The 23,572-nt window shown below is 38.2% G+C and overlaps 1 protein-coding gene across 4 annotated transcripts in view; it reads right to left on the reverse strand.

Annotated features, from left to right (window-relative positions):
- Window positions 1–23,572, reverse strand: part of MAST4 (microtubule associated serine/threonine kinase family member 4) — a 579,655-nt gene that overhangs the window by 212,676 nt on the left and 343,407 nt on the right. For 2 of the 4 annotated variants that reach the window (XM_073014721.1, XM_073014719.1), the window contains exon 1: window positions 1,057–1,432. The exons of the other annotated variants lie outside the window; for them this stretch is intronic. In XM_073014721.1, the coding sequence (XP_072870822.1) occupies window positions 1,057–1,103 (47 nt within the window). In that variant the 5' untranslated portion in view covers window positions 1,104–1,432. Of the gene's footprint in view, window positions 1–1,056; window positions 1,433–23,572 lie in introns of those variants that run through there. 4 annotated transcript variants of the gene reach the window in all.

A 23,572-nucleotide genomic window follows, 5' to 3' on the forward strand; every position in this document is an offset into this window, starting at 1 on the left:
AGTTTTAGAGCAAGGACTGATTAGAAAAGTATTCACTTCAGAATGTCATGCTTTTATCAATTAAGGAAATTATTTCTCTTGTATGATGCATCTACAAAATTCAAGATGAATAAATCATCCCCAGAACCAAGCACAGTTCTCATCCTGTAGTCTCTTTCTGGAGACAGTCCAGTATGAGATTATTGGGACTGTACAGATTTCACTAAAATGTAATTTTATATCTGTGTTGTAAGTTAGAAAGAGGGATATTTATATTTTTTCTACCGGATTTATATTTTACTGTTTATTATTTTAAGTGTGCCAGCACAGACTAACTCACAGCTTCTGCATCTTTGACTAACAGATTTAAAATAAAAATTTGCTGACACTTCCTGCATCACAGATGTCTAACTTCTGCGCCACAAATTAGATGTGGACATGTTCATATAGCTACATTACATCAGAAGGCAGTAGTCAGATGAGTTAATGGGTTAAAAAAAAAAAACAAAACAGCTAAGCAAACACACAGCTCAACTAGGTAAACACATTGCATGCAGTGGCTGGAGATTCTGCAGAGATGATTCTAAATGTACCACAGTTCATTAATATTCTGTTGCACAGATAAAACATGGATCACATCTAATGAACGTCACAAATAACCCTTCTCTTGCACTCTAATCCATTGTAATGTCTTCTATTATTCAATGCAGACAGAGGCCTTTCTTTAGAAAAAGGCAACATGGGGATAAACAAACAGTAAGAGAGAAGAAGAAAAAGACAGATACACCATGGCCTACTGATACATTCTTTCACAATGAGCTGTTAAGATGTTTCCAGAACTGGGGTTTAGTAACTTTAAATATGCAGCAATGCTTTTCCCCTGACTGCAATGCAAAATGCTGGTCTGGGTGTCCACATTAGCTGAAACCAAATACCATGCATTTAAGACATGTTCCTCTACCTCACACTGCAGTGCTCTGAGGCTGTCAGTACAAACAAATGCTAAATAGCTATTGGTCGCCGGAAAGCGAGTGCCATGCAGAAAGCATTAAAATATTAAAGACAGACAATACTTACTCCAAGGTCAGCCCCGGAATCTGTAGCCTTTCCCGCTGGGCTTTCATGGTTGTGATATGTTAGCACACTCTATTGTAACCATGACACACACTCCCTGCCAGCGTCCCGGTGATGACAGAGAGCCAAACCGAACCTCTCTAAAGGACTGGACTAACACTCTCTCGAGGGGGAGGGGGAAGCTGCAAGTTTGGGTCCTTCCACCTCTAGCCGTAATCAAGAGATGCCAGCTGCTTTCCTCAGGTTAACGGCAGTGCACACTGCACTGATTTTGTTAAAGGAACGAGGCTTGCAGCTCTGCATATCAAGTAATTGGTTTCTGATTTTTTTTTTTTTTTTTTAAGAAAGTCGCTTTACTCACAGACCCACTTTTCACCTCAGTGAAATGAAAAGTCCTTTTCACCCTGCAGACTGGGGCAAAAAAAAAATAAAGCAACAGTGTCACACTTATAAAAGAGTTTATCTCAGCACACGTCAACTATTCCCCACCTCCCTGTGATGCTCTCGAATAGAATTCAGCCACCCTGAGGAGGCTCGTCTTACACTTCCCTTGGTGGAGTTAACTAAATCACTCATAGTCCCTGAGAAAGAAATGAGGAATAGTGCCACATAAAAATAATTAGATCTTTCTCTATATATGGCAATCATCAGAACGAGGAATAAACTAACTGCATTAATTTGGGGGAAGTCTGACTCTGTTGTGCGGCAAAGACTTGTGTGAACAGGCAAACTCGATGATAGGAAACTACCAACTGGAAATGCAAGAGATTTTTCTTGGCACTTGGATTTTTATTTTCGAAAAGCTCATTTTTAAGATCGCAGTGCTGTATACTTTACAAAAGCAATCTAATATGAATAAGGAGGGAAAGAGAGAACACGAATTTTGAAAGCCTGAAAGTTTCATCTTGTATTTATTCAAAGAACCTAATTTTTGACAGCATTCATAACTTGGAACTAAGTGTACTTCCATTGTAGTGTATGAAGAACGTAACTGACTCACTTCCTCTAATGCATTTTAAAATGTTTTAAAACTTGGCAACCTCTGGTTTGTTGAGAAGAAACACTAGAGCAAATTAGAGCTTTATTTTGTCAAGAACTCTAATTTTCAAGTACTACAAGGCATCTCTTTCTCTCTCTCTCTCTCACACACACACACCCATACACACACACTCAAAGAGAGAGAGAGAGCGCGCCAAACTGTGGAGAAATAGCAAGTATATTCAAGCAGTTATATTTCAAAGGCTATGAATTCAAACTCCGTCTTTTTACAGATGAAGAAACTGAGGGCACACAGTTGGCGGCTATACTAGGATTAGATCCTGGTCTGTAAATTTACTCTTATCCCAGAGGCCTGTCTAAGCAGGGATGCCATAGACAGCTGTTCGGGTTGTGCCCTGGGCAAGGAGGGAGGTGGAACCAACATCTAGTCTGCTTTCCATGATTTTATGCCTGCACCTGGCTCTGGGCTGCTTCCACCCTATCTTTCTCATTTTCACCAAGTCTCCCTCAGCTCTGTGCCCTTCTGGAGGGCTACCTGTTTCTAACTCCACAAAGGTGCATATGGGCCAGTGGAGGTTTATAAGATACTCTCAGAACTCTTTTCTACATCCTTAGCTATCAACTTGCTCTGGGGCATTTGTTAATGTTAACTAGGTACCAACTTATCTCTCAGTGTGAGCTCACAGAACCAACCAATCCTCCTACCCTTTGGAGGTAACAAATCCATACCTGAAATATAGTCACCAACTCCATAGACAGGCAGATAGAGATGTAAAAAGTAATTGTAATTTAGTAGGAAAAAAAAGGATCACAAAAGGAAATACTAAAGACATAATGGATCCCAGCTACTCAGAAGGTTGAGGTGGGAAGACTGCTTGAGTCCAGCAGTTTTGAGACCAGCCTGAGCAACAGAGCAAGACTCCATCTCAAACAAACAAACAAGATATAATAGAACACAAAAAAGAGGACTCAACGTTCCTTAGGAAAGTTGTTTGGGGAAAGTTCGAAAGCATGGGTGTCACAGCCAGATTATGATAAACAAAGAAAAGAAAAAAATCAGTTACCACCCTATACCAAAAAATAAAGCAACATCCCCAAATTCTTTAACTTTTAAGGTAGACATTCATCTCAGGAAACACATTAGAATATTATTCCATAGCCTTCTACACACAGATCTTCTGAAGTAAACTTCAGTTCCATATAGCCAATTGACTACAATACATTTTCACTTCAGTTTCCTTCTACTACCCCTAATTTAACATACCCAAAAGAAAACTCACCATCCTGCCCTCCAAAACCCCAAAATAAGCCTCCTTTCAATGTAAAAGATCCAGAATGCCACCATTATTTCCACCTAATGTCAAAATACATTGACCCAAAATACATTGTACCTTGGCTAGATTATTCCTCCTAACTGGTCTACTTCCTCCCTGGCACCCTCACTTTGGTGGCCACACACAAACTCCAGAGTGATCTCTTTCAGAATATGTTGCTCTTCTGTTCAAAAATCCTCCAACAGTTTCCCTGTGAGTAAAAGCCATAAATTTAGCACATTTGGCCCCAAATGGGATAATCAAGCATCAATAGGAACAACAATGGTAATGTATTACAACATATCAAATGTTTAAAGTCATGAGTTCAAGAAGAGAAAGTTACGTCACCTTGAGAGGATGCTAGAGAACTACTGCAGTCATCTTGAAAACTGATAAAGGGGAAGAAGCAAGCACATCCCCTGCATTCCCTATGAGTTATACCTCACAGATGGGGAAATCATTTACTTTATAGATGCATTCCAATTGGTAAATAAAAGGGGAATTGCGGTTCTAAAATATCACAATTTTTCAGACTCTAAAGAACCAGGGAATCTAAGCCATGATCACCAATGACTGCTGACATCACAAAAAGAGAAACCCTGGACATCGGGAGCCTCTCAAGACAACACACACGAAGTAGTCTTATCAAAAAGACTCCAGCACCCCGGATACAACCAAGTCTATAATCAAAGTATCAAGTTACAGGTTAGAGACAAGGGGATATGTAAACAATATCTTAGAGACGTGATCAGCAAAAGCGAGATATGAAAGTCAGAACAAATGACCTGGTTTCTTAAAATTTTAATGGGGGGAAAAAGAGATGGAAGGGGAACCTAAAGTTTAAAAGAAGGCCAGGCACAGTGGCTCTTGCCTATAATTCCAGCACTTTGGGAGGCTGAGGTGGGAAGATTACTTGAGGCCAGGTGCTCGAGACCAGCTTGGGCAACATAGCAAGACCCTGTTTTCACAAAAAACAAACAAACAAACAAAAGAAACCTTAAGAGATATATCAACTAATTGTAATATATGAACTTTTTAATGGGTCCTGATATCAAACTAATCAAACTCTAAACAAACACACACATAATCAGGCATTTAGGAAATAATCAGCATATTATATATGTACACACTTAAGCCTGAAATATATATTCAGTATATGTATATACGTGTGTGCCTATATATACACACATGGTTTGGATATCTGAGAAAACTAGCCAATCATTTTAAAGTATAATATTGGATCATAATCACCTTTAATTCCCTATCTTTTATAGATACATACAAAAATATTTACAGATGAAATAATACATGTAGAGTTTGCTTCCAGATGATCTGGGGAGGGGAGGTAAGAGTATATAAAATTAAAGTGGCTTTGGTTACTATTTATTAAACTTGGGTAATAGGCAACTAAGGGGTTCATTATACTATTCTCTGCACTTCAGTGTATGTTTGAAATTTTGTCTTATAAAAAATTGAAGAAGAGTCTCACCAGGAGTCTAAAGCTCCATATGGTATGTCCATACCACACCTCCACACCCGCTCTTCTACAGCTCCCTCCCTGACACTCCTCACTACCGTTCACATACACCAAGCACACTTCTGCCTCATCCTTTGCACTCACCATTCCCACTGCCTAGAACTCTTCTCCCCTGAGATGTCCAAACATCCTGCTCCTGAACTTCCTTTACATCTTGCTTGACCCTATTTGAAAACACAAGACTCCCTCATCTAGTGTTCCTTCTCCTTCTCTCTCTCTCTCTCTCTTTTTTTTTTTTTTTTTTTTTTTTGAGACAAGGTTTCACTCTGTTTCCCAGGCTGGAGGGCTGGAGTCCAATGGCACAATTATGACTCACTGCAACCTCTGCCTCCACCTCCTGGATTCAAACAATCCTCTCACCTCAGCCTCCTGAGCAACTGGGACCACAGACACATTCCACCAGGCCCGGCTAATTCTTGTGTGTGTATTTTTTGTAGAGACGGGTTTCACTATGTTGCCCAGGCTGGTCTCAAACTCCTGGACTCAAGTGATCCAGCCACCTCAGCCTCCCAAAGTGCTGGGATTACAGGCATAAGCAACCATATCTGCCCTTTCTCCCTTTTTTTTTTTTTTTTTTTTTTTTTTGAGACAGAGTCTTTCTCTGTGGCCCAGGCTGGAGTGCAGTGGTGTGATCTCGGCTCTCTGCAACCTCCATCTCCGGGGTTCAAGTGATTCTTCTGCCTCAGCCTCCCGAGTAGCTGGAACTACAAGCACATGCCATCACACCCAGCTAATTTTTGTATTTTCAGTAGAGATAGGGTTTCACCATGTTGGTCAGGGTTGTCTTGAACTCCTGGGCTTACGTGATCCTCCCTCCTCAGCCTCCCACAGTGCTGGGATTACATGCGTGAGATGCCATGCCCAGCTTTTCTTCTCATCTTGATGTATTTTTCACCTAACATACGTTATATTTATTTATTGTCTGTCTTCCCCTATCAGAGTGTAGGCTCCAAGAAGGCAAGTGTGTTGTGTGTTGTTTATAGCTGTTTATTCCCAGTGCCAACAGCAGCCACGTACATATTCAATAAATATGTGATGAAAATGAATGAATGACCCTCCCTATATTGCAGAAACCACCAATTCAGGAGATTTTTCATTTTTTAAATAATTGTAGCTCACCACAGTACTACATAACTAAACAGTGTCAGAGTAATGACCTCAAATAGTAGTCTTAAGAAACGAGAATTGGGACATGTTCAGATACCACATGAAGACCCAGAAAAGACCTTTGCTGGCTCGGAGGCATACATTATGGACTAGCTGTACACACGTGCGTGCAGAAGAAGAGCCTAAGGCTACACTAGAGTCATGTGTAGAGGTGGGTTGGGTGGGGGGGACATTGGTTTAAACCACAGTACTTTGATATGACTAAGAAGACATATATATATGACAAGGTGGAAGTTAAGGAGTCTTCCCTACCACTGCTGCATTAATGGTGGAAATATGGGGTTTAAACAAACCCAGAGGCATGGTTTAAAGCTAGATACTTCTATGCATTCTCTAGAGCGGTGGTTCTCAACCAGGTTTTGCAATGTCTGAAGACATTTTTGGTATTACCCTTTACAGCAGGGAATGAGGGGGTTACTGCTATTGGCATCTAGTGAGTAGAGGCCAGGGATGCCGCTAAACATCCTATAGCACACAGATATTGCCCCACAACAAAGAATTATCCAGACTCAAATCAAAAGTGCTATTCTAGAAACCTTGCTCTAGAGACAAGGGTCAATTTCTGCAGGACCCTCGGCATCACTGACTAGTTTTAACATGTCGGTTCTGATTTCATTGCACTCAAATGGGGTGAGGGAGGAGCACTCGAACTGTCTGGCTTCTCATGTCACATTTCTCCTCTGGGAATATTACTTCAGTGTATGTATATACTTCTGCCCCTTTTTCAGGAGGAATGGCTTTTTATAGACAGAGCCTCAGACTGTCTCTAAGTCACAGAAACCTAATTATCAGGGTCTCCATGTCATACAGGAACAGCAACCTAGATATGGAATTCTTAAAAGCAATATGACCCAAACTACATACAAAATAAGCTTCACCACTGCTTATTTTGAGGCCATAGTTAAATAGGCTGACTCAAGAGTAAAGCCAGTTGCATGTGTCTGAGGCACCTGGGCAGACAGGATTTAAACTAAGAGTTTTGACTTCTCAGATGAAATTCAAGGGACAGATCTCCCCAATGCAATATTTTCTCACCTTTTTCCTTTCTAGATCCAAGGCAGCCATAAGGAATACACAAAATCTTAGGGTAATCGTGTTCCCCGAATGTTCAATTATTTCTATATTCTTAAAAGATGTGCACAGTTGAGGAAAACTTTCAAAGAAGGTGAATGTGTATGTGCTCTCTAACCACTCACGTAATCCAGTAAAGGTTACACGAAGTTAATAACATTGTCATTCTCTCAACAGCTCATATCATTCATTTAATACACTTTTATTCTGCAGCCCCTGTTCTAGGTGTGGAGATACAGCAGTGGATGAGACAGAAAGGTACATCTATAAAGTCTCCATTTATCAGGGAAAATAAATAAAGACACACATAAGGTCATTTCTGATAATGACAGGTACTCCCATCACATGATGATGGGCAGTGAGTCAGGGAACAGAGAGTATCCTTAGATCAGGCTGGGAAGATGAGATGATGGGCAAGCTTCATCTGCAGGATTAAAATTGCCAGGTCATGAGAGTCGCGGAGAGTGCTGTGGGCAGAGGGAGCAGCAATTGCAAAGTCTCTGACACTGGAACAAGGCAGGCTCATTCAATGCACATCAGAAAGGCCATGTTTGTGATGACGAGTCATTGAACAAACCTTTAGTGAGCATTATACAATGCATGGCATTATCAGGGATGCAAAGATGATCCATATGTAAGTTTGGGTCTCAAGGATTGTATCATCTGGTGAAGCAGGGAGAGTAGAATAAAAGTTAACAGAGGGGATCAGATTTATGTTCTATATGAGGAGGAGGTAAGAAACAGGTTTGATTTTGGTGGCATCGTTTAATAACGGGAGTTCATTTTTCGAGCAGGTCTTTATAAGAAGCTGGCTAATGGCTTCTCAGGACTCTCTACCACTTCAAAGAGCAGGAAATATGAGTCTATCTGTATGTGTTCATTCACTGAAGAACATATCTTAAGTGTTCACTGTGGGCAAGGCATTAAAGAAGCAAAATGACTAAGACATGACTCTGGTCTACAGAGGCATTATGAGAAAAGACCAGGGTGGAAACATCTTCCTCTCTTCCTCATCCGTCTCTCTCTCATCCTTCTCTCCTGCTTCTCTTCCTTCCCCAGACAACATGGGCCCCTTTCTCCCCAATCAGAGAGGGTTCATCATTGTTACCTAAGGTGTCAAGTTTGCCACCTGTACACCTCTTCTCAAGAAGCTCCTGCAGGATGTGCTCCACATGAACAATGAAAGAAACCATTGAGGAGAAATGGATGAGATCAAAGAAAGGGTGGTACATGGAAAGAAGCAAAAGGAATTACCATGATGTTAATAAGGGTGAGGGAAATCACCAAAAACTGCCACCATGCAGTAGACGTAGATAGCACACCATCCAGCTTGGAACAGAAAAAATGGAGCGTCCAGGAAGGAGGCTTTGAGAAAAAAAACTTACAGGTTATCTGATGTGTTTGATAACATGGAAAGTGCAAACAAGAGTTTTATAGTTCTACTGAACAATATGGAAAGGATTCATGACAGCTACATAAAACCTAAACAGAAGAAAAACACCCCAATTACTAACTCCAAAGAAAAGCACAAAGTTATAAAGGAGAGGAACATTATCATTGGTTCATCAGTGGGAAAAAATACACATACACACACACACACATACACACACACACACACACACACATATCATGGGAGGCAAAATAATGGCCTCTCTAAAGATATAGCAATCCTCAGAACCTGTGAATATATTATTTTACATGACAAAAGGGGCTTTGCTGATGTGATTAAGAGTCTTGAGATGAAGAGATTATTCTGTATTATCTGTAATATAATGTAATCATGATTTCCTATAAGATAAAAGAGGGATACAAGAGATACAGTTAGAGAAGGAGATGTGACAAAAGCAGAGGTTGGACTGATGTGGCCAGGAGGCAAGGAATAGGTCAGTGTTGCTGGAAGCTGGACACCTAAACTTTCCAGTCATGGATAAGCCATGTCCCCTTTTCTTAGGATAACATGGGTTGGCTATTCCATCACTTGTGCTACAAAAATTACCAAGTGATACAACCGGAAAGTTTTATGAGTTGTTGTTCAAATAATGTCTTCGATTTAATGCTTTCCTTTTCATAAGAAAATAACAAGGCTATGGAACCTTAAGGCCTAATTTTTAAATGCCCTCTAATAGTAGCACTGCTTGTAATAACCCAAAACTGAAAATTACCCAAGTGCTTATCAATAGCAAAATGGCTAAGTACATTATGGCACATTCACATGATGAAACACCACACAGCAATGAGACTGAATGGCCCACAACTGCAAGCAGTAATGTGGATGAACCTTGCAAACATCAAGTTAAGCATAATGTTGAGCAAAAAGAAGTATAACTGTGGAAATGTAAAACGGTGCAGCCGATGCAGAAAATGGTATGGCAGCTTCTCAGAAACTTAAACACAGAATTAGCATGTGATCTGGCAATTCCACTTCTGGGTATATACCCAAAGAAATGAAGGCAAGAACTAAGATATGTATATACCCATTTTCACAGCAGCATGATTCACAATAGCCAAAAGTGGAAGCCAGCCAGGCATTGATTGACAGATGAATAGATGAGCAAAATGTGGTAGCATCCAGACAATAAATATTATTCAGCCTTAAAAAGAAGAGAAGTTCTGACACACATTACAACATGGATGAACTATAAAGACATTACACTAAGTGAAATAAGTCAGACACAAAAGGACAAATATTGTTATGAGGCTGCTCTAGGTAGCTACTACTCTATTTTGGCACATCCTGTAGTTAAATTCATAGAGACAGAAAGTGGAATGGCTATTGTCAGAGACTAGGGGAAGGAGAAATGGGAAGTTAGTGTTTAATGGAAAAAGTTTCAGTTGGGAAAGATGAAGAAGTTCTCGAGATGCATGGCAGTGATACCTGCACAACTCTGTGAATGTACTTAATGGCGTAGAATTGAATGCTTAGAAATGGCTAAAACAAAAATTTTATGTTAGGTATATTCTCCACAACTAAGAAAAACACAGTATACTGCTATACTTACCCTATGACTCTACTTATATATGTAACTTCAAATTTCTGGCATAGGCAACCTATGCTATCAGAGTCAGGATAGTGGTTGAGGTGGTGGAATACGGCGTAGGGTGGGGCAAGGTAGTGGCAGGATTTTCAAAGGGGAGTTCTAAGGCAAGAATCATGTTCTTTTTCCTATGTGCTGGTTGCAGTTTGTGAAAATTCTCCAAGCTTGTGAATTTGGGGATTCCTCAAAGTCTCAAGCTGCAGCTCTCGTAAAGCAAAGAATCTATTTTAGAGGTTTTACAGCTTTCATACACTTCTCAAATACACTCCCTCTTTAAAAAAGTTATTTATACTCAGCGTCATTCCATCTAGGATTTGAGGCAATACATAAGAATACACACATACACAGACTACTCAGTAACTTTTTGTTAAACCAACAAATGAAGCAAAGTAGAAAATTAAAAGTAAATTAAATCAGAACCACGAAAAATAGGATTAAAAGACAAATCCATGGGAAAACATAGAACCCTAAGTATAACAGAAAACACAGAATCTTAAAGGGATAAATTTTACAGAGCTATCTGTGACCAAAATAATTAATTACTTGCCTGTATTAGTCTGTTCTCACTCTGCTAATAGACATACCTGAGACTGGGTAATTTATAAAGACAAGAGGTTTAAGTGACTCACAGTTCAGCATGGCTTGGGAGGCCTCAGGAAACTTACAATCATGGTGGAAGGGGAAGCAAACACATTCTGCTTCACATGGCAGCAGGAAAAAGAAGTGCTGAGCGAAGGCAGAAGCCTCTTACATAATAAAACCATCAGATCTCATGAGAACTCACTCACTACCATGAGAACAGCATGAGGTAAACTACCACTATGATTCAATTATCTCCACCTGGTCCTGCCCTTGACATGGAGCGATCATTACAATTCAAGGTGAGATCTGGGTGGGGACACAGGGCAAAACCATATCATTGCCCAACATCAATAGTTAATAAGTGATTGAGCTGGGACTTGAAATCAGTTCTGACTCCAACTACTGCATTCTTTCTACTGTAGTAAGCTACACTTTTCCATATCATAGTATGGATGAGTTGTTTGACAAAATGATTCCAATTGTATTTTCCCAGGTAATGTATTCATTAATGTAATATTTTTGTCTCTTTGCTATTGTTTGCATTCATAGTTCTTTGACAAGTACCTCCAGCTTACTTTTTGGCATATATATCATATATATGTGTGTGTGTGTGTGTATATATACACATATATACATATATCTGACTTTATGCAATGCTTTCAAAAGTGCTATTAAAAAATTGTTGGGGGGTGTGAATTAAAAGCCCCATGAAGGCAGGAGTCACATGCCTTTATAGTCACTGTTTTATATTAAGTGTTTAACACCATGCTCGCAAACACAGTGGGCACCTGACAAAGCAAAGAGCTAATTAGCTAACAAAGATTATGAAAAGTAGAGTCATAAGGGGTGTTAAATTCAACTGGGAGACTATTTCCAGATGGCTTATTTACCCATTCTTGACTAGAGAAATTCAAATTACTCTGGGCCATCTTAAGAAGTTCAGCTTGCCATGTTTTACTCAGTTCCAGCCACACCAGTGGACACTGATGGCATTTTAAAGCCCAGCGACATGGCTTGTGAGTACCAAGAGTAGTTACATAGCTTGGAAAGTGCTGTGGAGGAATGGTGCAAGCTGCCCTGAAAAGGACAGGCTGAGGGATTTTGCTGTGCCCTACCTAAGCTTGGGGAGCAGGGGGACAACAAAAGGCTCTGGGTATCAGGAGGTGGAAAAGAAGTATAAAAGCATATGTTTGGATAATTCTGTAACCAAACAAGCAGAGAGCTACTGAAGAGCAATCTCTGGTAACATTACACAGAGACTACATATGAACGTCAGTAATGCCTTCCCCCTCTCTAGATAATCTAAAACCTGGAATCCGATTGCACACGTATCTTATCCTCCTCACACTCCAACTTTGGCTCTTTGGAACTCAGTCCTTGGCTCTGTAACAGGTAATCTAATTTGGAATATGGCACGGGTTCTCGTCTTGCCTTTCCTTTTCTGTCTGCCCAGCCAACTTGGGAACTTAGTCCCTCAGCCTGTTTAAGTCTTTAAGCTGCCGGCCTCCTTCGTCACCCACTCCTTCTTTATACGCAGGGTATGCAGGATGGAATGGAACCTGTGACACTTGGCTTGTGCATAAGAGAGACAGTCCACTTTACATGAGAACTCTGTCATCTAGACACTCTATTTTCCTTTGTATTTTGCAAGGGAAAGAGATTAGATTTTTTACAGTCTCCAGGTGACAGGAGATTATTAAATAAGTATTAATGTATCTTTACTAATTTCAGACTCATGCTGCCTCCTCACGTCATCAGCTACTGACTCTAAAGAGGGGAAATTCTTGAGACCCAACATTAAGAATTAAAATATACCCATGATCTCAAATCTAAATAAAAAATCAACTTACTTTTCCCATGGGGTCCAGGATACACTACCCAACCAGGCTTTGCCAATATGTGCAAGCTTTAGGAAAAAAGTTGTCTTCTGCCATGGGGAAACGCTTTGCAGGTTGGAGGAGGATTATATAAGGCAAGGAAGATACTCCTATGGACATTTCACTATAATAACAATTCTAGAAAGAAGAGGCTGCACAGAGAAGCAGCGTTGAGTAGTAAAGTGAGTGGGAGGTTAGCTTCCAATATCTAGATGGCAAAGTAAAAAGCTTAAAATACTTAAAACCTCGAAGAATCAGAGAAGACTGTTAACCCATTATACTGTGATTTCCACAAAAGCTCAGACTTGAAACTTGATGTGCTTTATAAGAAAAAGCAGAAGAGAGAAATGTTCATACATTTTTCTTTGTAGGGAGATGGATAGGGCATAGGAAGAAAAAAAAACAAACCATATTCCTTTATTTCAATGTTCCTTGACAGATCAGGATCAGGCAGCAACTCAGGTCTGGTCCAAACCCTACAGGGACCATAAAAGTCATGCAGAAAAAATATACTCATTTTCCACGGTCCTACTTCTTCTAGGGCAGAAACAACAATAAAGAATCCAGAGGTGAAAAGAATTAGTACATCATAAAAAATAAGAAAGAAAAATAAAATACTCTCACATTGACTGTCCCTAAGAGAATTTACTCACATACTTAAATTTATGCAGCAAGTTACCAGGAGCCTCATAAATACTGGACCATAATCAAGCTGTAATCATTCATTTTATTTACATCTCATTAGGGGGCAGTAAGGTAATGATCTTCCAAAGTTTCACTGCGGCCAATGAAAAAGAAAGTGGATGTCTAAAGTGGGGAGGGCATAAAAAAAGAATGTCATTTGTCCCAAAGGCACAGAATTATTAAAAACAATCTGTTTTAAAAGTTACCATGTGCTTTTATGCATTCCCGACTCGTAATTGCATTCTGAATTATTTTTACTCCACATATTACATGTGAGGTAAGACCTGAATCTATCTGACTAAAGAATTTAGACTGAACTTTTAGCATTACGTGAAAAACAAACTTCCATGAAATAGAAGCTGCAACGGTAATTTCCAATACACCTGGAACATTCACCATATATATTACCACTTGTCGTTTACTGTTGGCAAAATCCATGACAACCTTTCAGGTACTTCTATAGCAATTGGAATAGCTGCACAAAAGGGCAGAGCAGCAATATACTGAATAAAACATCCAATGCCTGTATCATTCCTTTGAAGGCTGTCAGCCATACATTTTGAATAACCTGAAATGAAGATCAAAAGGGAATAGAATTCATTTATTTATTTATTTTACCTGAGGCGGTGAATGAAAAGAAAGTAAAATTTAGAATTACGAAAGGTCTAAATTTAGGCAAACATCAATATCTTGCTTATAAGAGCTATAAAGAAGTTCAATAATTTCATCTAAGTCACAAAGCATGACACTGAGGTATAAAAATAGAGACCAAAGCAACAAAAAGAGTTAAAGAAAAATAAACCAGATATTCCTTCCTCTGATTTTTTTCCTTCTCAGTCACCTTCTGCCTGACCTTCCATACACACAGCTCCTCTGTATTCCAGTCATGAGCAGCACGTTGGTTCTCTTCAGTAATTTCAGTTTGAGAGTGGTTCCTCCTTCCTGTGGGGATTCCCTGGGAATTGTTCATGTTTCTCCCTCTTTTCTCAAGCACATTTTAAAGACAGGAAGAACGTGAGAGAACTCAAGATGGGAAGAAGAGAAAAAGACAGGCTGCATTATTTTGAAATGCTTCTACCTAACACGTAAATATCTGTTTGAAATAAACCTGATAAGCCATCTCTTTATACGGATTCAAAGAAACATAGTTGAAGAAACTAGCTGAAGGATGAAAATGCTTGTTAAGTAGTTTAACACATAACCTGCTGTGCAAGTTATGTGCAAGTTTAATGGGCACCATTAACAAACCTACTATCACTACATAATGATTCTCTATAAAAGATCATTCAGCCAGTAAGATTCCGTATATAGGGTATACCATAATTACCTAACTGACAAATTAAATATGATCCCAATACTCAGTGTTGGAAGCTTTCCCTACCAAAACAGAGTGGATGCAGCCAGTGCCTTCACCTACTTCCAGCAGACACAGAGACAGCTAAGGGCACGGTATGGGCTTCTCCTTGTTGCTGGATGAGCCACAGTTAACTTTCATCTCTGAGGAGCATTCCCCACACAAGGCAGCCATAAGGCCTCAACTACCTTCATGGGGCACAGGGATTAGGCCCCAAGAGGTTCTGGATGACTCTGAAGACAATTTTCCTGAGACTAACGTTGGATTTTGCGGAGCCAATTGGGAACTTATCATTTATAGCATGATTTCCTTGGGGAAATATGTTCATAGGTTTTAAACAACCCCTGAATGTGAACTGTTTAGAAAGAGTTCATTTGAAACTTGAACTGCTTAGGAAAAAGCAACTAAAAACCAGGCTCTCACTCAACTGGAGCTTTTGCCTCTAAGAATGTCTGTTTGGCCCTTTTAAGTCAGTGATATCTTGAGTCAATCAGTCTCCGCAAATTTAAGTTTTACTCATTTATAAAATGGAAGTCATACCATTGTACCTAGCAACCTAGTCAACAGACGTTCATTTACTTTCTTCCTTAAATGACTTTCCCCATATAAAAGTTTTAAAACGCAGGATATGACAGGCAGAATTCTAAGACCTCCCCAACGACTGACACTCTGTATAATCCCCATGGTCCTGTGGACTGTGGGCAGAGCCTGTGGAAAGGATGGGATATGACTCCCATCATGAGGCCATCAGTCAATCATCTTTGACTAAATCAAAAAGGAGGTTATAGTAGGTGGGTCTAACCTAATCAGGTAAATCCTTTAAAAGAAGGGGAAGCATCAGAGAACTGCCAACCTCAAAGAACACGGAAGAGCCATGAGTTCTACTCTTGCAAGGAAATGAATTCTGCCAACAGCCAGGAGAGCTTGGAAGAGGACTCGCTGAGCCCTGTCTAGGCTTCTGATTGACAGAACTGTGAGATAATACATGGGTGTTTTAAGCCATTAAGTTTATGATAAATTGTTACACAGCAATAAGAAACTAATAACAGAACCTAGGCATAAGTCTATGTGTTTCTATAACTACAGGGAGATGAGACATCAGAAGTAATACAAAACACATATTAGAAAGAGAAAAAGAAAAACAAGGCAAGATATTTGAGATTTATTATGCCACTCTGGTAGATGCTTTACAAATGTTATCACCTGCAAAGAAAGTCTTATTTAGAAAGAAGTTCTAAAGCCTTCTGTTATGCTAATATAGAGTTTCAATTTAAAGCCAAGTTACTACCAATTTAATAACATTTTTAATTTTATTATCATGATTGAAAGCAAGGGTACCATCTAAAGATGGCTTTGAAGATTTTCATTTAAAAAGTACTCAGAAAAACAACCAAAGGGTAGAAGATGATGACCTTTGAAGCAACTTTACCAAACCATTTGTTTATCATATAAGGCAATTCAGGACCAACTCTCAGTACTGGTGGAATATTAAACACATTATTTTAGAAACAGATGCAATGCAACTCATGTGGCCATGCAGAAAGCAAAGAGCTGCACCAAAGATATTCAGAAGGAAACAGGAATTGTAAACTATTTTTTAAAAATAGCAAGATCAGAAATTACCTTCAAAATGTTTTAAAACTAGGAATTTTACACATCAACTCTAACAAACCAACAGAGCAAAGAATGGGGAGATGGTTACCCGTACTTTAAGAAGTCTCAGCCTCTATGTCAAACACAAGATTAATGTTATAAGAATGCTTGAGATTCCTTAAAAACGGAAATAGACATATCAGAGAACATCAGTGAATACAAAACACACTTTGCATAATGATTTGGAAATTTCTTTCATTTGTCGTGCTCTAACTTTGATTCTTTGGGGAAAAAAAGGCATGCTCATCAAGTGTAGCCTCAAAACCTTTCAGAATGCTAGCACAGGGAAAAGGCAGCACTTTTTTTCTCTAAGCACACATTTCCCAGCACTGTAATTGATATCCTAGTGTTCCAGGGGAGACAATAAAATTATTCAAATAAATACTAAAAAGTTTTAAGTACTATTAGTAATAATTCTTGCTTAAACACAAAACTTGGAGAAATGCATTCACCAAGCAGTTCCATTAAACAAATGAGCCTCTTGAAATTTGCTACTATCTTAATTTTATATAAATATATTTCAACTGTATGCTATAGAGTACATGGTATAATGAAAACAAGAGCATTAGACAGATCTACGAGACAGAAAGTCAACAAGGATATCCAGGAATTGAACTCAGCTCTGCACCAAGCAGACCTAATAGACATCTACAGAACTCTCCACCCCAAATCAACACAATATACATTCTTTTTAGCACCACATCGCACTTATTCCAAAATTGACCATGTAGTTGCAACTAAAGCACTCCTCAGCAAATGTAAAAGAACAGAAATTATAACAAACTGTCTCTCAGACCACAGTGCAACCAAACTAGAACTCAGGACTAAGAAATCCAATCAAAACCACTCAACTACATGGAAACTGAACAACCTGCTCCTGAAGGACTACTGGGTACATAAGGAAATGAAGGCAGAAATAAAGATGTTCTTTGAAACCAATGAGAACAAAGACACAATGTACCAGAATCTCTGGGACACATTTAAAGCAGTGTGTAGAGGGAAATTTATAGCACTAAATGCCCACAGAGAAAGCTGGAAAGATCTAAAATTGACACTCTAACATCACAATTAAAAGAACTAGAGAAGCAAGAGCAAACACATTCAAAAGCCAGCAGAAGGCAAGAAATAACTAAGATCAGAGCAGAACTGAAGGAGATAGAGACACAAAAAAACCCTCCAAAAAATCAATGATTCCAGGAGCTGGTTTTTTGAAAAGATCAACAAAATTGATAGACCACTAGCAAGACTAATAAAGAAGAAAAGAGAGAAGAATCAAATAGACACAATAAAAAATGATAAAGGGGATATCACCACCGACCCCACAGAAATACAAACTACCATCAGAGAATACTATAAACACCTCTACACAAATAAACTAGAAAACCTAGAAGAAATGGATAATTTCCTGGACACTTACACTCGCCCAAGACTAAACCAGAAAAAGTTGAAACTCTGAATAGACCAATAGTAGGTTCTGAAATTGAGGTAATAATTAATAGCCTACCAACCAAAAAAAGTCCAGGACCAGACAGATTCACTGCCGAATTCTACCAGAGGTACAAGGAGGAGTTGGTACCATTCCTTCTGAAACTATTCCAAGGGTACAAGGAGGAGTTGGTACCATTCCTTCTGAAACTATTCCAATCAATAGAAAAAGAGGGAATCCTCCCTAACTCATTTTACAAGGCCAGCGTCATCCTGATACCAAAGCCTGACAGAGATACAACAAAAAAAGAGAATTTTAGACCAATATCCCTGATGAACATTGATGCAAAAATCCTCATTAAAATACTGGCAAACCAAATCCTTCTCCATGGGCCTCTCTGTTTCCTGAGACACCACAATATTAAATTTGGCCACTTAGTAACCCTACAATGGCTTCTAAGTGTTCAAGTGAAAATGGAAGGGACACACATCTCTAATTTTCAATCAAAAGCTAAAAACGATTATGTTTCATGAGGAAGGCATGTCAAAAGCCTTGGAAAGCTAGACCTTCTGCACCAAACAGTAGCCAAGTTGTAAATGCAAAGGAAAAGTTCTTGAAGGAAATTAAAAGTGCTACTCCAATGAACACACAAATGATAAGAAAGTAAAACAGCCTTCTTGCTGATATGAAGAAAGTTTTGGTGGTCTGAATAGAGGATTATACCGGCCACAACATTTCCTTAAGCCAAAGCCTAACCTAGAGCAAAGTCTTAACTCTCTTCAATTCTATGAGAGCCAAGAGGGGTGAGGAAGTTGCAGAAGATGGAAGCTAGCAGAGGTTTAAGGAAAGAAGCCATCTCCATACCATAAAAGTGCAAGGAGAAGCAGCAAGTGTTGATGTAGAAGCTGCAGCAAGTTATCCAGATCTAACTACAGATTACAATATAGACAATACAGCCTTCTGGGACTTTCATAGCTAGAGAGGAGAAGTCAATGCCTGACTTGAAAGCTTCAAAGGACAGCCTGACTCCCTCTTTAGGAACTAATGCATCTAGTAACTTTAAGTTAATGCCAATGCTCATTTACCATTCTGAAAATCCCAAGGCCCTTCAAAATTATGATAAATCTGCTCTGCCTGTGCTGTATACATACAGCAACAAAGCCTAGATGACAGCATATCTGTTCACAGCACAGTTTATGAAATATTTTAGGCTCACTGTTGAGACCTAGTGCTCAGAAAAAAAGATTCCTTTCGAGGTATTACTGCTCTTTGGCAATGCACCTTGTAACCCAAGAGCTCTGTTGAAGATGTACAAAGAAATTGATGTTGTTTTCATGCCTTCTAACAAAACATCCACTCTGCAACCCATGGATTAAGGAGTAATTCTGACTTCCAAGTAGGGTTATTTAAGAAATATTTTCCCTAAGTCTATGGCAGCTATAATGATTCCTCTAATGAATCTGGGCAAAATACATTGAAAACCTTCGAAAAAGGTCATAAAAAGAGGTCAAAATAGCAGCCTAAACAGAAGTGTGGAAGAAGTTGATTCGAAGTCTCACAGATGACTGGGAGAGTTTCAAGACTTCAGTGAAAAAAGGAACTGTAGATGTAGTAGAAATAGAAAGAAAATTAGAATTAGAAATGGAGCCCGAAGATGGGACTGAATTGTTAAATTTTAATGATAAAACTTGAACGGATGAAGAGTTGCTTCTTATGGATGAGAAAGAAAGTTATTTCTTGAGGTAGAATTTACTCCTAATGAAGACGCTGTAAACGTTGTTGAAATGAAACCAAAGGATTTAGAATATTACATAAACTTAGTTGATAAAGCAATAGCAGGGTTTGAGAAGGTTGACTCCAATTTTGAAAGAAGTTCTACTATGGATAAAATGCTACCAAATAGCATTGACTGCTACAGATAATCTTTTGTGAAAGAAAGAGTCCATTGCTGTGGCAACCTCATTGTTGAATTATTTCAAGAAATTGGCACAGTCACCCCAACCTTCAGTAACCACCACCCTGATGAATCAACAGCCATCAACACCAAGGCAAGAGCCTCCATCAGCAAAAAGATTATGACTCGCTGAAGGCTAAATATGTATTTATGAGACAGGGTCTTGCTCTGTTGCTCAGACTGAAGTGTAGGAGCGTGATCATAGCTCATTGCAGCCTTGTAGTCCTAGGCTCAAGGTATCCTCCTGCCCTAGACTACTGTGTAGCTGGGATTGCAGGTATGAGCCACCACAACCTGGCTAATGTATATTGTTTTTGTAGACAGAATGCTAGTGCACACTTAATAGACTACAGTATAGTGTATACATAACTTTTATATGCACTAGGAAATCAAAACAGTTGTGTGCTGCTTTATTGTGATATTTATTTTATTGCAGTCACTTTACTGCAGTGGTCTGGAAAAAAAAAAAAAAAAAAACCAGCCATATCTCTGAGGTATCTTGTATACAAATAAATCCAGCTTTTTGTTGTAAAATAAAACAGTATATTCACCACAAATATTATATTGATCTAGAAAATTTATCTGTAACAGAAATGACAAAAGATTATTACCTCAGAAAAAAATTACAAATTGTTACAAATGACCCCAGATACATAATGGCAAAATATGAATTGATATTTCTCAGAAAAGAACACCTAACTAGCAAAATACAACAAAAAGGTAAAATGTTGTTACTGAATGAAATTCAAATTAACAATGAGATATCACTTTACACAGAAACTGGCAAAATATAAATACTGTTAAAATACATATTTTTGGCAAGGATATGGAAAAAGATGGTACTTTGCAAACAGTTTGCAAGTGGAATACATTTATATATTATTTCCTCTCTGGTTTAGTTTGATTATTTTCTATTTACCTGTTTTCCAGTTTACTAATCCTGTCTTCCACTGTGTTTAATCAACTGTTAAACACATCCAGGGAGTTCTTAATTTCAGATATTATGCTTTTCAGTTTTCTGTTTCTCTCTTCACAAATTTCAATTCTCTGATGAAATTTTCCAAATTTCCATCTGTTTTTCTTTTACATATTTTGTTAACTGATTAATATGTTAACATTAATTATGTATTTTTAAGTCCATATGTTCTAACTCCAATCTCTGAAGCGAAATTGCAAATGCACATTATATTGTCTGTCTACTGTCTTTTGGTCAGATATTTTTGTCTTTTAGAATATCTATAACTTTTAATTATCAGGTAGTGTACTAAAAAACTGAAAAGGCTCTAGATCAGTGTTCCCCAACCTCTATTTTTTCACTATTATCTCCATAAAGAACTCTATTAGACTTTTTGTTACTAATTTCCGCAACCTGCCAGTTTTATCTCTTTATATGTTGTGGGTTTTTGAAGGTGCACAAATCACTGTAACATTTAATATTTGTTTCACATTGGAGGAACCAATCTTGTACCTACTGAGAACACACGAACTAAAGGATGTTATTTTCTACAAGAGGGTGTTACTCTTCCTCATATAGGCAGATAGAGAATTAATCAACTTAGTGCAATCATGGCTGAGCTGAGTCACGGCTGTTTATGGTTTAGGTATAATTTGGTGTATCTCAGATTCAGCCCTGTTCCCAGGGTGAAGGTCCCCCTGAGTTTTCAACGGACAGCCTGGGGGCCTTTGCCCAACTCTTCTTTAACCTCATGAATAGAACACAATCATTATCATTATAAAGCCAATAAGATAGTGTTCTTCTGATTAAAAGACATAGGTCCATTAAATTCAGGCAATTTTTTCTTATCTTGAAACCATTTTCCTTTCTGGATAGCAAGAAGCTTTCACTGAAATATGAATAAGGCACCATGTGACAAAATTACCATGTAACTAAAAACAAATTTTCAGTTATACGGCATTTAAAATTTTAATATTTCTTATACTAGAGAGCATATTTTACACTAACAGTCTCGAGTTATCTGAATAAGGCACTAAAAGTATTATAAGAAAAAACCATCTACCATAATCATTATGTAATGCTGATTTGGAATAAGATTCAATGCAATACGACAATTCTAAAAGAGGTAAACATATTGAAAGAAGAAAACATATTGAAGAAGAAAAATGATCATTATTTGTACATAATTTTATATCTAAAAAACCAAAGAGACTCAACTGAAAAACTATTGGAATTAATATAAATATTTTAAAAAATCATTATTTGTACATAATTTTATATCTAAAAAACTAAACAGACTCAACTGAAAAACTATTGGAATTAATCTAAATATAAAAATTAAGTGCCCTGAATGGATCCCATAGAAACATAAAATTCCAATTTTGCTACCAATGACAACAAGAAAAGGTGGTATAAAAGAAGAAACTATTAACATAAAAACAAAACTAAAATAAAAGGTATAATCATAAAAAAGAATATGGGTTAACTACAAGGGGGAACAAAACACTTTAGAAAGAGAAACCAATACCAGTGTCATTAGACTGAATATAAAAAATGTTTCTAGAAGAAAAAATTAGATGCCACAGGATGACACTTTCTCCTAAATAAAATGTATACTTTTAATATGTGCCTTAGGGAAATACAGCATAGAAGGAGAACCTCAACCATGATTCTAACTTATCTAGAAAAAAATGAATAGCTGAAAAACATGAGTAGATGAACGTACTCATAAAAACCTGTAAAAGAAGAGCAAACATAGAAACATATGCCAACCCTTGTTAAAAATAGTGTAGTAATGGCTAAAGAAAATACAGATCACAAAACCTGAAAGAATTTCTGTGAGGAGAGGAGGATTACTAAGTAATTGGAGGAGAAAGTGGTTAGCAAAAGGGGAAGAAAATGTTATCCTACTATGCACCAAAAGAAATGCCCGATCCATTAGACCATTTACATTTGTTCCAGGCCTACTAGGTGCCATATACTTTTAGGTCTTGGAGATTCAAAGATGGGAAGACAGTCTGGTAGTGCAATAAATGAAGCAGTACATATGAGTGTGCACTGAGGTACCCCTTAGCCTTTCTAGTGAGAGAGATTTTGTTCTCCTAATTTGAATGAGTACTTATGAAGTTTAGAAGGGGCCATGTCCGTTCTGTTCACTGTGCCTCCCCAATATTTTTCACACCTAAACGTACAGTGCTTGACATACGGTAGGGGTTCAAATATTTATTAAATAGTAAAGTACCATAAGTGCTTTAAAAATAACATGAGTGCCTCTCTGTGATTCACATGGTAAAGCCTGGATTCTTGTCCTTCCACCTCCAATGAGTGAAAGCTTACTGGAATTTGTCCGTTGCAGAGTGATTAAAGAGAAAGCAAGCAGTGGGAGATGTAATTAAAGCTGCCCTGTAGTGAGGAGGAGGGAGGGCATCCAGGAGAAAGCGTTGAGTAATTAAGAAATGGGTACAAGAGCTTCTGAGTAGCAGAGAAGATATTGCTAAAGATAAAGAGCATATAAGCGAGGTCCCAGACACATCAGTCTCAGGACTTTCTAAAATCAAGGATTTGGGCCGCATAAGGAGTTCAGCACTGAAGGTTATCTAAGAAAAAGATGACGCTGGGAAAAGAAATTTTAAAAAGACTTTTTCATTGATTTGTAATTTGAAGTCATTTTCATTGTTATTTAACATACCCACATAAAGGTTAACATTCGTCAGGAACTGTTTCAGGTGCATTTACAAATATCACTTCATTTAATCATTGTAACAACCCATGATAAGCATGCCATTATGACTATCTCCATCGCACAGGTGAAGACAGGAAGGACCAGAGATGTTAAGTAACTTGTCCAAGATCATGCGACTATTACATGGCAAAAGCCAGGAATTAAACTCAGACTGTTATAAATATGTTTC

This window comes from Chlorocebus sabaeus, chromosome 4, assembly GCF_047675955.1.
Source record: "Chlorocebus sabaeus isolate Y175 chromosome 4, mChlSab1.0.hap1, whole genome shotgun sequence".
Classification (NCBI taxonomy): domain Eukaryota; kingdom Metazoa; phylum Chordata; class Mammalia; order Primates; family Cercopithecidae; genus Chlorocebus; species Chlorocebus sabaeus.